The 16,819-nt window shown below is 32.5% G+C and overlaps 1 protein-coding gene across 3 annotated transcripts in view; it reads right to left on the bottom strand.

The window, feature by feature from the left end:
- Positions 1-16,819, bottom strand: part of LOC149419810 (leucine zipper putative tumor suppressor 2 homolog) — a 317,696-nt gene that overhangs the window by 28,560 nt on the left and 272,317 nt on the right. For all 3 annotated transcript variants that reach the window (XM_089637038.1, XM_089637040.1, XM_089637041.1), the window contains one exon: positions 9,890-10,034. In XM_089637038.1, the coding sequence (XP_089493164.1) occupies positions 9,890-10,034 (145 nt within the window). The remainder of the gene's footprint in view (positions 1-9,889; positions 10,035-16,819) is intronic.

Genomic DNA, 16,819 nt, shown 5'->3' with positions numbered 1-16,819 from the left:
ATAGCGGCTCAATTTAAAATATTACACGACGTAGTGCATCGCCTTAAACAAATTTATATAAGCATCAATTACTCGCCTGAAATATCCATACAAATTAAAAATATCTCCCGAGTAAAAATAAATGCCGCTGACGGGAATTGAACCCGCACCTTCTGATGTCCGGTCAGGTGCTCTGGACCACTGAGCTACGTCGGCTTATTTCCAAGCCACCAAATAATTCAATACAAGTAAAAGTTTTTAATGATAAACATTAATAAGTCTATCATAAAAAATATTATTATTATTTATAGTAGAATATACTAAACTATGTAAATTATAAAAAAAATAAAAAAAGGGTTTTCAAAGAGACAGCCTACACGACATCTTCGTGGACCTAATATAATGATGCCTTTTAAAACAATCATAATAAGATATGTTATTAGACATCACCGAATCAATCCCATCTCTCTAATGTGACCCTTGCTGATTGAAGATATTTTAATCGAAAGTAACAAGTAATCAATTTATACGTCAAAATTATCATTTTTAATTGTCTGTTGCCGACAGAATCGTTGCAGGAAATATCAGGATCGTTCAACCGCCACTTATCCACCCACAGCGCACAATGGAGTGGGAGAATTTGTCCATAAAATATACATTAGCTGATGAAGGAAGCTTATATCTTGATTATCCCATAAATGAAGTATGTTGTGTAAACTTTAATTTAAAATTAATTTATAATCATCCTATTACAAACCAAGTTTTAAATCGGAGATTGTGAAATTCATTCTGCCCACAATTTAATTAATAAAATTTTTTAAGAGTTAACCAAAGTTTTCCCGTTTCTTTAATTCGTAACGGAATGTCATTTCGTTGGCAATAACGGTTTAAAATAGCGTATAAATTCAATCAAGGTGTTTTAATTCATCTTTTATCGGACAATATTCATAATTAAGATACGAAAAGATAATAAAAAACATTTAACAACAATTAAGATGTAATAATAGATAATCAGTCGTAACAATCATTTTCTCCGACTAATGATTTTAAAGATTAGTAAAATTTTAGACCGATTCATAAATTGGCTTTTTTCTGAAATTTTAAATAGTTTGAACATGTGTAAAAAACGTCACATTTCTAATCTTCAAAGTGATCTCAATATTATCAATCAGTAGGTATGTGTCTAATAACTAAATGGGTTAATTCCGAACCACGAGAATATCTCAATATTATCAATCAGTGTGTCTTTAATAACTAAATGGGTTAATTCCGAATCACGAGAATATCTCAAATTATCAATCAGTATGTGTCTAATAACTAAATGGGTTAATTCCGAACCACGAGAATATCTCAATATTATCAATCAGTATGTGTCTAATAACTAAATGGGTTAATTCCGAACCACGAGAATATCTCAATATTATCAATCAGTATGTCTTTAATAACTAAATGGGTTAATTCCGAATCACGAGAATATCTCAAATTATCAATCAGTATGTGTCTAATAACTAAATGGGTTAATTCTGAACAACGAGAATATCTCAATATTATCAATCAATATGTCTTTAATTACTAAATGGGTTAATTCCGAATCACGAGAATATCTCAAATTATCAATCAGTATGTCTCTAATAACTAAATTAGTTAATTCTGAATCACGAGAATATCTCAATATTATCAATCAGTATGTCTCTAATCAGTATGGGTTAATTCTGAATCACGAGAATATCTCAATATTATCGATCAGTATGTGTCTAATAACTAAATGGGTTAATTCCGAACCACGAGAATATCTCAATATTATCAATCAGTATGTCTTTAATAACTAAATGGGTTAATTCCGAATCACGAGAATATCTCAAATTACCAATCAGTATGTGTCTAATAACTAAATGGGTTAATTCTGAACAACGAGAATATCTCAATATTATCAATCAGTATGTCTTTAATAACTAAATGGGTTAATTCCGAATCACGAGAATATCTCAAATTATCAATCAGTATGTGTCTAATAACTAAATGGGTTATTTATGAACAGCGAGAATATCTCAAAATTATCAATCAGCATGTCTTTAAAAACTAAATGGGTTAGTTCCGAATCACGAGAATATCTCAAATTATCAATCAGTATGTCTCTAATCCCCAAAATGGGTTAATTCTGAATCACGAGAATATATCAAATTATCAATCAGTACCTATGTCTCTAATCCCCAAAATGGGTTAATTCTGAATCACGAGAATATATCAAATTATCAATCAGTAGGTATGTTTCTAATCCCCAAAATGGGTTAATTCTGAATCACGAGAATATGTCAAATTATCAATCAGTATGTCTCTAATCACTAAATTTGTTAATTCTGAATCACGATGATATCTCAATATTATCAATCAGTATGTCTCTACTCAGTAAGGGTTAATCCTGAATCACGAGAATATATCACGATTATCGATCAGTATGTCTCTACTCAGTAAGGGTTAATCCTGAATCACGAGAATATATCAAGATTATCGATCAGTATGTCTCTAATCACTATATGGGTTGATTCTGAATCACGAAAAGATCTCAAATTATCAATTAGTATGTCTTTAATCAGTATGGGTTAATTTTGAATCACGAGAATATCAAAGAATACCTAAGTTAATTCTCGGGGATCCAATTTAAGAAATGATTTGCAAGAAAAGTTACGACATTGCTAATCCCTGTCTAGAAATGTGGAGGAATCGAAGAAAAATGAGGGAGTAGAAAGATTATAGAGCATGGTAAGAAGAATTAGAAGAAAAAAGCTATTGGCCTTTCTTATGTGGCTACTAAACATAGCTAAAAAAATAATCAGTTGAATAAATTGCGCGACCTAAATAAATGATTACTTATTTTTATTTCTTGAAATCATGCTATCGTCTCTTTTTAAAATGCCCTAGTGAAAAACCACCATTAAATCGTAACGTTGCCTGAAATGGCATAGGCCATGTTTGCTGAGCAGATCTGAATAGCCAGATATCTACTCCCCAATCGTCCTCTTCCCCTTCTCATTCACTTCCCTATTTCTGCGTACTCAAAACATACCCTGATAAAATCCCTCGCTAATACCAGTTATTTTCAATTAGGGACATATTAATTAACTGGAGGAAACATATACAACATTTTTATCCTTTACATTTATGCGGTGTTCACATAAAAAAAAATATATTTACAGGGTTTTCCAATAAGAAGTGTTATTTTGAATAGCCCACTATTTCGGTAGATGTTACATTTAAAGCTATCATTTTTTGACATTTGACAAGTAGAAACTACGCCATTAATGAAAATGGAATGATTGAAATTATTAAAATTCACTTGAGTGAATAAAATGCAAATCATCTTGAGTGATGAGGCCCATTTCCACCTCGGTGGCTTCGTCAACAAGCAAAATTGTCGCATCTGGGGCTCGGCAAACCCAAGAGTTATTGTTGAAAAGCCTCTCTATCCTCAACGTGTTACTGTTTGGTGCGGTTTATGGTCCGGCGAAGTCATTGGACCTTACTTTTTCGAAAATGAGGCTGGAGCAACATTTACGGTGAATGGATTGCGCTATCGAGAGATTATAAATGATTTTTTATGGCCGGAATTGGATGGTATTGATCTGGACAACGTTTACTTTCAACAAGACGGCGCTACGTGCCACACAAACAACGAAACCATTGATATTTTACGATTAAATATCAAAATAACACCTCTTATTGGAAAACCCTGTATTTAGGTAGGAACATGTTATCCGTAAACTAGTAGTACCAGCGGGAAATTTGGAATATATTTAACTTATTTGTTTTAAGGTTTCGTTTTAAGGTCAAATTTGAAAAAAAAACACCGGTACGTGGTAAACTTCAGCTGTTAAATTTCTTTTAAAATTTAAAACTTAAAGAATAATAGAAGAGTATGTATGAGACGATGTATGAATGTGAATGAGGCAAGAAGTGTGTGCCAAGACCGAGTTGTTTGGCGGTCCGTCCTCTCTGCCTACCCCTGCGGGAATCGGCGAGATGGTTAGTTAGTTAGTTAATTAGTTAGTTAGTTAAACCCGGCTCCAATTCTTTCTTTACACAAAATTACGAAATAAATTGTTGTGAGTTTTTTTGTTTTTATTGGATTCTCCTTGTGATCTAGATTCCCTAGTTTAACGCTGGTACTCTGGTTAAACTAGTTTCCGGAAACCGTGTATACCAAATATATGATACAAATATCAAAGTGCTTCGGAGATTTGGTTTATTGACAAAAATGAAACCTTATTTCCAGTATGTTGACAAACGACAATTCCCACACTTCTTCAATGAAATAGTAGGTGAGTCAGGACGTGCTAAGTTTCATTAAACATAACATATGTCTCCAGGTGAATGAGGAGATCACATTACAGATGCGAATGTCACGTGATACATTGCGCATCCAACTTCATTCATCTGACGATTTCACACTAGAAACGGGAGATGAATATTAATACGTTTCTATTTATGTGTGGGAAATGAACGCCTTGGTAGGCACACCGTCATACAAAATCGTCACGATACAGGTATATAATATTATCATTTCAAAAGACAGTTTTCTGTCTGATACTTATCTAATATCTAATGTGAAATTGACAGTTGTTGCAGAATGATTCATTTACCATCGAGGCAATTCAACTACAGCTCTTAAGGCGAAACTTAATGCCAAATCACTATTTTGATTAATCTTTATAACGAATTGGTGTACATTATGAATACCAAAACATATGATTTAGATAAATTGAAGGTTTTCCCATCGTTTCGCTTGAGTAGAAATACATATAAAAAATAAATTACTCAATAAAAAATATAAATGTAAACTACTAAAAAAATATTTTTTCATTAGATATGTATGAACGCATAAAGGAAACAACTTAAAATACAGTATTATAGCTAAGATTATCTGTGACAGTTTCACTTGATTGAATTTTTTGCTTTCTTACAAAATTACTTACAAAATAAATAAAAACAAGTTTTGTGCTTTAAATCGAACGTTTCTAGACTCCGTTTGTTAAGCGATTTTAATGCCTATTACCTGCGATATAAGGTAAACCAAGAATATACACATTTTTGGCTTGTAGCTTCCTCTTAATGTGAAATTACTGGTTTAGATTAATCTTTACTACGAGTGTATGTTAAGAATACCAAAAAATATGCTTAAATATTGCATATATTGAAACTTTTCCTATCTTCTTGCATACTAATAATAAAATAAATTGCTAATTTCTTTATAAAATGTAATTATAAACGAGTAAAAAATGTATTTTTTCATTAGAAATGTATGAACGCATATATAAGAAACAACTTTGTATTAAGATAAGATTATCTGTGACAGTTTCCCTTTATTATTTTTTGTTGGTAAAATTAGTCACAAAATAAATAAAAATCAACCGTTTCTAGACTCCGTTTGCCAACTAATTACATATATTCTTAATGATACTAGGCACACTAAGTAAGTGCACATTTTTGATTTGTATATTCATTTTAAAGCCTCCATGGATCCAGACTAGTTCGTTTTTCGTCATTTTTAAAGGAATTTTTTATCTTAATTTTTCTTTCTTTTTGTATCTCACCTGCGGAAATTTTACTTCTGGGAATACCGCCCTAGAGGACCAAATGCTCTCGACTGTCCGGAACCAGTGGAACCCCCAAATGGTGTATGTTGTGAGGTTGAAGAGAGTGGGGAAGGGCGGAAGATGAGGAAGAAAAAGGATGGGAAAAAACCTGGTTCCCACATCTGAATGTTGGTCACGAGGGGGGTTTTAAGAGTATCTACCATCACACTATTATGTTAAAGTTGCAATCACACAATAATGACTAGATTATATATTTCACAAATGGTCAAGTACATTTTACTAGCACAACTAAGTATGAATCATTTTCATCACTTTTCCTTATCCATTGGCCTCCTTGTCCTTCTTATAAGATCATTCCATACTCGGGTAACCTTGGTCCATTGATGTCCTAGATTTTTCTCCCTAATAAATAAGGGTTTTTTCAGCTTTCCTCTGGAAATGCCAACGAGTTCTATATGGCAGTTGATCGACTGACAAGCTGAGGAAAGCCAAAATCCAGAATCTCAGCTTTCGGGATTTAAAAAAAACTCGATGACGAACGCTTTTCGAATAATTTTCTTTAACGTTAATGATTGAAATTTGAATATAAGGGCATTTTTATAAGACACACTTTCAAAGGGAATTAATTGATGAAATAAAAATAAATAGAAGTCTCAGGGACAATAATCCTACTAGCCATTACTGTGATCAAGATTGTAATGCGATTTTAGAGGTTATATAAGAAATAAGGCGTATTCATTGTTCAAAAGAGAATAAGTAGTAACGTATTCAAGAAATAATTTTTAAAAGATGCGCAAAACGTTTTCTTCCAAAACATTTAATATTTTTCTGCGTTGAATCCATCCTGTGGTGATAAAATTCTGACTGTTCTCTAGTCACGCCTGTCACACAATCTATGTGGGTGGGTTAATTCCACGGAGTTACTGATTTGCTATTCCCACGGCTGTCACTGACACAGATCGTCACGCTTGGTCATATAACTTTATATTGAATATAACTTAGCAAGATCGTGAGTTGTACTCTCCTCAAGGCGTAGCGAACTGAACAACAACTATTCGTTTGACAAAATACATTATCTTTCAATTTTAGACAAGGATAAATGGTTGGTTTCGTCACTCTATTTATAGGTAGGTACAATGAGCCTGGCTTGGTGAAGACATTTTTCGAAAATACGCGTAAAAATAATATTCGGTCATGAAAATTAATTTGTGTTGGCATACTTTTGACTTCTTTATCGTATGAAAAGGAACGTAGGAAGTTGAATAGGATATCGGAGCAGTTTAAAGCAGTTCATACACAAGGATAGAAGACGATTTCTAGGTCCTAAAGTGTTGTCATTTAAAAAATATATATTTTACAAATCCTTGGAAGAAAATTTGATGTCATAACGAATTTAGATCTAATTAACCAAATATTAAATTATTGAGTTACAAAACTACAGTTCTGACCGTGGTTGAAAAAACTTGATAAATCAATTTATTTTTATTTATTGTTTCTTTACATGCGGTATCGGTGTTTACTTTTTAATTATTAACCTCACTGGGGGACTACCCTGTGTTGAGGTTAATAATTTTACAAAATAATAAAAATAACACAAAGTAACATGTAAGTACAATAATTTTGCATGAATAATGGTTACCCACTAAGCTGAAGGAACCTATTTTCATATTAAACTATTAAGCTGAAAGTCGTACTCGTCAAAAACATATATTTCCAACACAAAAATGTAACACCACTTTTGCTCAACATCATAACATATATCTAGGGAAAAAATACTTCAACAGCCTACCCAAAAATATCAGAAAAATAGAAAAATACCAAAATTATGAAAATATCTTTTTAATTAATTATAAATTTTAATATTCATAATTACAAACACTAAATATTCTTAATCTTAATGCTCACCACCCTTCTAGACATAAGCGTCAGCTTCTATAGAAGAGGAACATTAAAAAATCAAAAGCAGTGAAAACTAATTGTTTGAATTATTTCAGTTAACATTATTGATTATACTCTGCAATACTATTATACTGTAAATTGATTAATTATTTAATAAATACTTATCTACCTATTTATATATAGGACCTATTTTAATATTGTTGCAGGAATAATGGTTACCCACTAATCTGAAGGAACCTATTTTAATATTGTTACATGAATGATGTTTACCCACTAAGCTGAAGGAACCTATTTCAATAATGTAGTAAACATGTAGAGTGACCATGTGAAATAACATTTTTATTTAAAGAAAAATGGAAGAAAAATGCGATTAATTTAAGATAAGGACGAAAAAATAAATATTTACAACATATTTTAACAAAAATACCACGAACAACTTTCCAAACGCATTTTCAAACATTTTACAATTTTTTTAGGAGCTGAATTAACATTTAGTGATGACAAGAATGACTGCCACGATCATCAATAGATATGTTATAATGCATTACCTAATGTATTCGAGCAAACAGAGATAAAATCTGAATGAACAAGTTAAATCCATTGATGATCAAGCTATTGCTATACAGTGAATACAAAAAAAATGCTAGGCAAAACCTTAATTCGCCCAGGGCACGATTCTCAAATCTGCCGTTAACAACCGAGAAATCCAGCGTAATCGAGATTACAGCAGATCACGAATTCAATGACGAAATAGTTAACAAAATGTAGTACCTTAAACAAAAACTGTTTCATAAAATTTGAAGCCAAACCAGGAACAAGTAGGTAGGCAAAACCTGAAAAAACTGAAGCCATTGGCCCGTGTAATTGGTTAATTGAACAAGTAAGCCCATTAAAAAACTAATGAAGAACAGAACTTTGCAGCGAAGCCTTTTACGTGCTTTAAAAGCATTTTTCAAAAGCCAATGACCCATTAGGGTGTTACGAAATTGGTAGGCAATTGAAACTTAAGCTTACTGCGTAATTTGGTAATATTGATCAAGATTGTTTCTCAGAAAATCATTTTCCAGTACTAATGCTCTTTTGAACCTTCCTGTAATAATTTTGCATTAGCTGCGTCCATCTTTTCAAAAATAAGTTAAGATTTGAGAGGACACGATTATAGTTCACCGATGACTGACCTACACTATGGGTCTGATTCACTTCTAAGAATAGATTCGTCTAAGAGTTTTTGTCGAATAGAATTCTCGGAATTGAATTGCAATAAAAAGGTAACTCAAAACGCGACCAGTGAGCAGTGATCTCTGTATAATTAATTTGACAGCTGGATGCATCGATTCACAGGGAGCTGCTTTATTCGTTGAATTTTTTTTGCGTAAAAAGCAAACAACATCATATCAAAGCCTTTTGCGCATTTTCATGCACTGTTTGAATTGGAGTACGTAAATAATCAACATAATCTCAGAAAATTGATGGAGGGAAATAATCATGCTGAGTTAGTGGATATCTTCAATTTATCACTCAATAAATACAAAAAATTGTTACTGAGGCAGTTTTGTTATGTACAATACTGTATAATTTGTACGATGTATTCTTATGTAAAAGCCCCTAAAAAGTGCGTTAATAATCCAAAAAAATAATAATTGCATTGCGCACTGTTGTGTAAATTGATTAGAGTGGAAAATAAAAGATCGGGAATTAGTAATAGAAAAGTCTAATGGAGGTTTAATACTAGTCAACACTTATAGAACGTTCAGTTTTTTTTATCATTTGAAGAAAACTAAGATACCTAAAATAATTAAGCCACAGTATAATTCTTAGGGATGGAATTGCACCGAGGTTAATATTTTATTGCTCCATTAGCGTAATTAAATTAAGCGAATTGTTGAACTGTAGCATCAACTTTTCGTTCTCTGTTGTTACATGTGTGTCACATATGGGAAGATTATTCAAATACTAAGATATAATACATGACTGTTAACATTATATACTTAAAACCAATTCCAGATATCATCAATCTAAATCTACATCTCACAGAAAGTACGGGACGATGCTCCAAAACACAAAAAAATTAACAAATATTCCTACCAACAAACGAAATTGTCTTAAAATTTATACATTGTTAATGCGATCATAGACGTTGAAAGGCCACAATCAACTGAAAAATAGAAGGAAAAATGCCAACATCAAAAAGCAGTAGAAAAAAATATGAGGAAGGTTTGAAATGTGGGCCCTAGCCAAAAACAGTAAAAAAAGACAGGGAGAAAACCAAAAGAGGCATAGTGATACAAATAAGAAAAAAAGTAAAAGGAGATGATGGAGAAGAACGAGAAAAATATAAAGGAGAAGGAGGGGGAAAAAAGGGGGGAGTGGAAGAAATTGCTAAAGATTCATTTGTTTTGAAGAAGAACAATTGAACTTACTGCCATAGATGGTGATGTGTGAACCGGGGCGGGCTGTGAGGACGGGCGTGGATCCATACCTCTCCCCGGCGTTGGACAGTCTGCCGTTGCCGGTGACGGGAATGCCCATTGGTTTGAAGGCAATTGGCCTGATCACCACTTTACCCTGAAAACAAAGAAAATCATAATAAATACAGGGTTCAATAAATATTCATTGGAAGAAGGTGATTTTTACGACTCTAAAACGAGAACAATGGATTTTCATGTACACTTAATTAATCTCGCTATTTTAGATACCGGCGGTCTCAAACTTGTTTATTTTCCTATCGCTTTAAAGTAAAATTTTTCAGTAATGTCCCTAAAAAGTGTTATTTTATTGAGTGTTCTAAGTGCCAGCTCTTCAATAGAATACAAACTTGGATTCTCTTTTATGTTTCACCGCCCATCGTTTGCTTGAGTGAGCTTTCAGGCTTTGTTCTGTGGAAGCTAATCACTAAAATCTACAAGTGGGATTCTATATATTTAAATGGTACGTGGAATAAAGATACTAAAGTTATTGAAGCACATAATAAACAAAGTACTTGAAGGCAACCTACGGAAATAATAAACACTTAGTTAAAAATGTAAGCTGATTGAGGTACTGATATCGTTGTTTGTTTAAGGTAGATACTAATCCGACTTATGCATTATTTGATAACGGCCGCTGCGATGTTCGGCAAACTTTGGGCTAAACAAGGATTAGGAAGCATAATATGACTTAATACCACTAAAAGTCAAACAATTAGATAAAGACTGTCGTTATTTTGCTTAATTTACCGGTTGCAGTTGTCACAATATACGGCCGAAAACCAACTAAAATAATTAACGACTGCAAAACAGAGCCAATATTAATGGGAGGTTCGATCCCAGTGATGTTTACCATAAAATAAAAAGACTGCGACCCTCCTCGCGGTAATAAATTAAATTGGGCTATTTGATTGTCGGTACTCTGTTTGATTAATGGCCGGTCTGACCGAAACAACTCGATCGTAACGAGATGACTGTAAAAATAGATCAAAGGAAATACAAAAAAGCTACACACAACAGGTCAATTAGACGTCTCGAAGACAGTGCTGAATTTTTAAAGATTAATCAATTACCTGACTTTGCAATGTTAAAATTAAACCAGTTATTTGTTTATACTGTGTAGCTGAAATAAAGAATACAATAACTCTTTATTCATATTAAACTTACTCATGAAAAGTCTTAAGTGTAAAACTGGAAATCATCAAATAATTTCGCATTGAAGACTAATTTTTTTTAGCATCATCTCCTCTCGTATGGTGACTGTCATCAGGTTGAAATTAATGAAAAAGTTGGGATATTTAACAAATTTGAAATTAGCGATGTTAGTTGCTAGATTTATCGTTAAAATGCTCGAAAATCGAATTCATCAGGAATCGAGAAATCATTTCCCATTTGCTAGCTTGACCAGATTATTGTATATCCCTTTGTATAAATCTGGTTGATATAAATAATATGAATATATATAGAAATAATAATCCTTCAGCTAGAATAATGATGATCCTACCTAACCTTTTTATAAAATTCTAAGTTATTGCTATCTTGGTTTTCTAGTCTATTCCGGTTCTGCTTGTCGATTAAAAGCAAAGCCATTAAAAAGTGAGATTCTATAATCTAAGCAGCTGTAACAAAATAATTTATTAACTCCGCGACTTACTTTAGAGAAAAAAACGGTTGACAAATACCTTAAATTCAACTGATTCATCTAACGATGAAAAGGTGATTAATTAAAATGATAATAAAAAGGACATTAGCCGTTAGACAAAATGCAGTTTCAGGCAGACAATTTTGGTAAAATACGCCAAGAATATGACAATCGATTGAACACATCAGAGATAATGGCCAAAATCTCATCGATAATACGTAGATACTTACATAATTTAGACATAGGTAAGAAATACGTCCCAATATATCTTTACAAAAATTTGTTTCTGTAAGTAATTTGGGGACGACATAGAAAGACTCTAAAGAATCTGTCTAACTGACCTTGAAAGAAAAGATGGAGTTGCAGATGTGTGAACGTGGAATTCTTCCAAACCATTTCATTACATCATGGTATTACATTACAAGACACGCGTAATGTGCGTAATGCTTGATGAGACAATCTCACTGTTTCATTCATTATTCACAAATGAAGTACCCACACTAACTAAAAACAACAAAACATGGCTTTTTTTTTGATGGACACTGTAAGGTTGGCTAAAGAAGGAGTTAGCGCAACACGGCATAACACCCCAAAAACAAATAACAAAAATACTTTTGGCCGTGAAAATCTTATTTTATAAAACATGGCTGTATTTTTTAATGCACAAAACATGATTGGTGAGTTCGATGACTGTTGGTGAAAGTACCCTATGAAGATAATAATTATGACTTAGAAATATGCCGCAAAGTTTGGCGTGAATTTAGAATCAAAATCTGCCATCGTCGATAAAAAATATCGTAAATTCTATTATTTTATCACCGCGGCATTCATCTGTAAAATCAATAACAGTATACATAAAAAAATACTAAAATCTATATCCGGTCTCCAATGCTGTTTTTAGTGCCTGCTTTTTTAATGATCTTTATGTATTCGCACAAAACTCGTGTAGTTGCTATGAATACTACAAATGATTCTTGACTGAACAAGTCATAAAATTAAACACATTTCACAAAATTTACAACTATTTTAGTGTGAATATTTTATATACAAGAAGCATATCTAAGCAGAGCGTATCTAATATAAAAGTTCTTCCTCGAAAGACTAAAATCCAAATCCATTCTAAAAACGATATTTTATGAAAATTTTGTGAAAGTTTGTGAAAAATTGGTCTCAACGAGAAAATAAAACTGTCCGTTTCAAATATCGAAGAAACAAAGTTAGTCATCGTATACTGGCCACGAATTAAATAATTGAATATAAAAGATATTAAAAATGCGATAAGATCAGTGTTGGCACCAATATGCTTTTGAGAATGCGTTTATCATCTGCGTCATCAGATAAGTGCATCTTGTTTTATTGGGGGCGCTATCGATGGTGGGTATCCGTTAATTTCATCCAGCAAAAGCTTTTGTTTAAACAGAACAGGTTTCTTGGCACTGCAGGTACGAAACCAACAATTCGTGATCTTCGCCTACATTTTATATAGGGAAGCTTGGACATGTGTAATAATTAATGAGGACATCCCGTTTTATTAAGGCCAATGAAAATGGGACAACCGTTAATTTTCACGTGGCGCGTGTTAAAACCTTTTGTTATTAAAGTTGCTGGGCGGGTTTTGGTGCTTTGACCATTTAGCCGAAACCTGAAGCGAATTATCGATCTCGAATATATATTTTTTTCTTGATTCGAACAACCACACTGTAACGCAATACATTTAAAACAGTTCACATTAACATGCGTTTGAAAGGATTTTAAAAAGGGGTTATTGTATTTTTCAACATCAATTCTTTAACCTTTAACTGAAACTAAGAATCAGAATAGTTTGAATTTATGTATTATCTATTTTGCCTATGTAAGAAGTCACCTTGAGTACAATTCTCCTGTCTGGAACCCACATTATAATATACATGTACAAGCTATTGAAAGAATACAAAACAAATTCTTAAGTTTCATATATTTTAAAATGAGTATTCCAGGAATTATGTTGAAATACAATACTCATAGTTCAATTATATGAATATGCTCAAATTGTCAGACGGAAGAATGTTCACTGACTTGGTATTTCTATATAACATTCTAAATGATTTAGTTGATAGTCCGGTATTGCTAGAATTGATAATCTTTCGGATTCCACAACGTAATACTAGAAATCAGCAGAAATTTATTTCAGTGCAGAAATTCTGGGACTAACTACCATATGTATTCCTCTTTGTCCAGAATACTAATGGAAGGAATCAACTATACCAAGTCAGTGGACATCTTCAATTCATGTTTAAATAAATATAAAATGTTGTTAATGAAGCAATTCAGTTATGTACAATAAATAATGGATATTTCTTAATATTCTCATGTAAAAGCCCCGCAAAAGGGCGTCAATAAATAAATAAATAAATCTATTCTTATGAAGTTCATAGAAACTTGGACACTAAACCAAGTATTGCTACAATGCAAATAACCTTTTGAAGTTGGAATATACATATTATAGACCTATCCAAAATATGTTTTGGAGAGACAGGAAGACAATATACTATCGTCCAAAAACAAAATTAATGTACCGAAACATTGAAATATTAAAAATACAAAAAGCAAATAAACTCACTTAAATTGGATAGTAACATATTGTACCCTTAAAAATACATGTAGACTTAATCTATGTATACTATCTAGTAATTAAAAAATATTGGCTATTGTTACATCTTTTTAGAATAAGTCGTTAAAATTGCGTATATTGTATCACGTTTGTAGTTAATTTGAATTTTGAATTACGTTTGTAGTTAATTTAAATATTGAATTATGTTAATTTGTATGTTGAAGTACCTCTGTAGTTATTTGATAAGTCTTTGAATATTGTTTACACATCGCCATTTAACGATTATTTTATTTTTTTAAATGTAAATACTTAAATTATGTAGTAATGGAATAATAAGATTTTTTGTATTTCTGTTATACTTTGAAATGTTATATTATTTTGTAATAAATAATCTCCATTGAAAGGCGAAGAAATTGCGAAATGATTTAAAAACAAACAGATAACTTTTATAATTTCTTTGTCGCATCATGGGGAGTAACTAACAGAAGATTATGGAAATGATAATCTAGGAGAAGCTTAATAAAATAGGTGATTCATGATGAAGATAGAAAAAGAAGATATTGAAGATGTTGTAGGACCCATCTATTAAATTTGAAGCATCCTAAATGTTGAATGCTTCATGTTTCAGTGCAGTCTAAAATGGAGCATCCATTATTGTTAATATTTTAAACCTGGTCCAAAGTATTTCAAAAGAAGGTAAATATGAACTAGACTGCAGGTCAGTAGTAATAAGAGTACATGTCGGTGTTAGCGGAAATCGAGAATCTTCAATATTACCGTTTAGTTCCAGCACCGTATAAGTATATAGCGCATGGCACCCAGTATCTAGTAGAAGCTGGTGACTATATCGTCTGTCATCGAGCGTGTTTTACCGACCACCGCGGAGGTAAATTTATGGCCACTTGCTACGGTTTACACGGGTGACAATAATTCAGCGATCTAGATTCTGGATAGAAAATCTGGACTTCGTGAGAGCAATCAACAGAGTCCGTAAAGAATTACGAAGGCCATACAAATATTATGATCTACGAGACCACTCAGAAATGAACTAATGAGGAAATCACGTCAACTATTGGTTCAATAATCATCGTCAATTATATGTAAATGCCAGTTTTTTGTTCTGTTTTGAGAACACTTTTTACTGTAGAATGCTTTTGAAAGTTTGACGATTTATCAGGCTTTATATAGCAACATTTTGCTATCTCCCTTGCCTGAACAGTAGTCAAATCCATAGTAATTCACCTGGATATTCGTTGAGTATTCAACTGGTTCTACAACGTGTCTTCGCATATTTTTCAGCCCTTTTCCAAACAGTGTATTAATGACCTCTTGCGAATAGGGACGTAGTATTGACCCCTTATCGTGTAGTGGCTCAAAAATTACGGAAGGTGTGTTTAGTAATAATACTAATAAAATAATAGCTTTTTGACCGCCCAGGAGGTGTCCGCTCTAAAAAAACTTGACTGTGTTTCCAGTACTAACCCATTTAACTCACATTAATTAGCATATTGTGTAAGTGCGTTTGATGATTCCAAATCAAAACCAGTTGTTAGTAGTACTCGTCTCTTGTGAGATGTGCCTGTTGCCTGCACGGAAGATGGTGGTCCACTCGCATGCTGCGGTAGTTGGATGTAGGACGGACCACAGTGATCTGCTCGGTACTCACTGCAGTAACTACCTGTTATTGTATCCGTCTGTTTTGGCCGGCTGTGTGCTACATTGAATTGTATAAATGACCAACTAAATGATTAGCATTAAATTAAAACTATTCTTTATTGAGGCGTTTGGTAAAACCAATACATACATTTGTATATGCAGTTACATAGAACACTTGGAAGAGTCTTAGCCAGCCACCTCCTGAAACACCTCTACTTCTGCGGTGTAAAATCAGCTACGAGTAACACTTGTCCACTGAATATTGTTGTTGTATGCCTTTAAGAATTTTTAGTCTTTCTGACTTCCTTTCATGTTATCTAAATGGACGTTGTATCCTGCTCCTTCCAGGAACAGATATAAGATTTTATTAATCACTACCGCAAACCCGTGTAAAATCAAGGGATGTTATAATTGTAGGATTATTGAAGCTGAAAGTATTTATAAAATATATGCCTCACGATTATTGCTTTTCAAAAAGCAAATATTGTCAATATAATAATTACATTTTTTTGTTGATAAATAATAATTAGATGGACAACCAGAATTACCTTTCGAATGATCACACATTTCAAGTAAAGATTTATTAATTAATAAAATAAATTTGGTACCCACTTTTCGATATGAGTTATAATTATATGTTCATATTTTGAAAATTAAAAGTTCATAACCCATTGTGGTGCGCAGGAACATCATTAAAAAACCATGTTCAGTTAATATTAGTAGGTATGTTTAATAGCGCAAGCAGTTGTTTATCGTTTTGAAATGTCAAAATCAAACGAGTTCGTTTTGAAAAACTGATTTTTTTAAAACTTTTTAGTCATTTGCTTGTTTTTGGCTATCGACATTTGTCGACGTGCGAGGTTATCTAGGGAGTGGGCTCTATAAACAATATTTTAGTCGATATCAACTGACAAACATTATTGGAGATCGTTATAGCAAGTGTTGACAAATATACTAATATGATATGGTTGTTAAAAACATTGCGAAAATGCTCATG

This window comes from Hesperophylax consimilis, chromosome 11, assembly GCF_061612785.1.
Source record: "Hesperophylax consimilis isolate HC1 chromosome 11, BYU_Hcon_1.0, whole genome shotgun sequence".
Taxonomy (NCBI): domain Eukaryota; kingdom Metazoa; phylum Arthropoda; class Insecta; order Trichoptera; family Limnephilidae; genus Hesperophylax; species Hesperophylax consimilis.
Note: the sequence above shows the minus strand (reverse complement) of the source record. Positions and strands in the feature narration are given on the sequence as shown.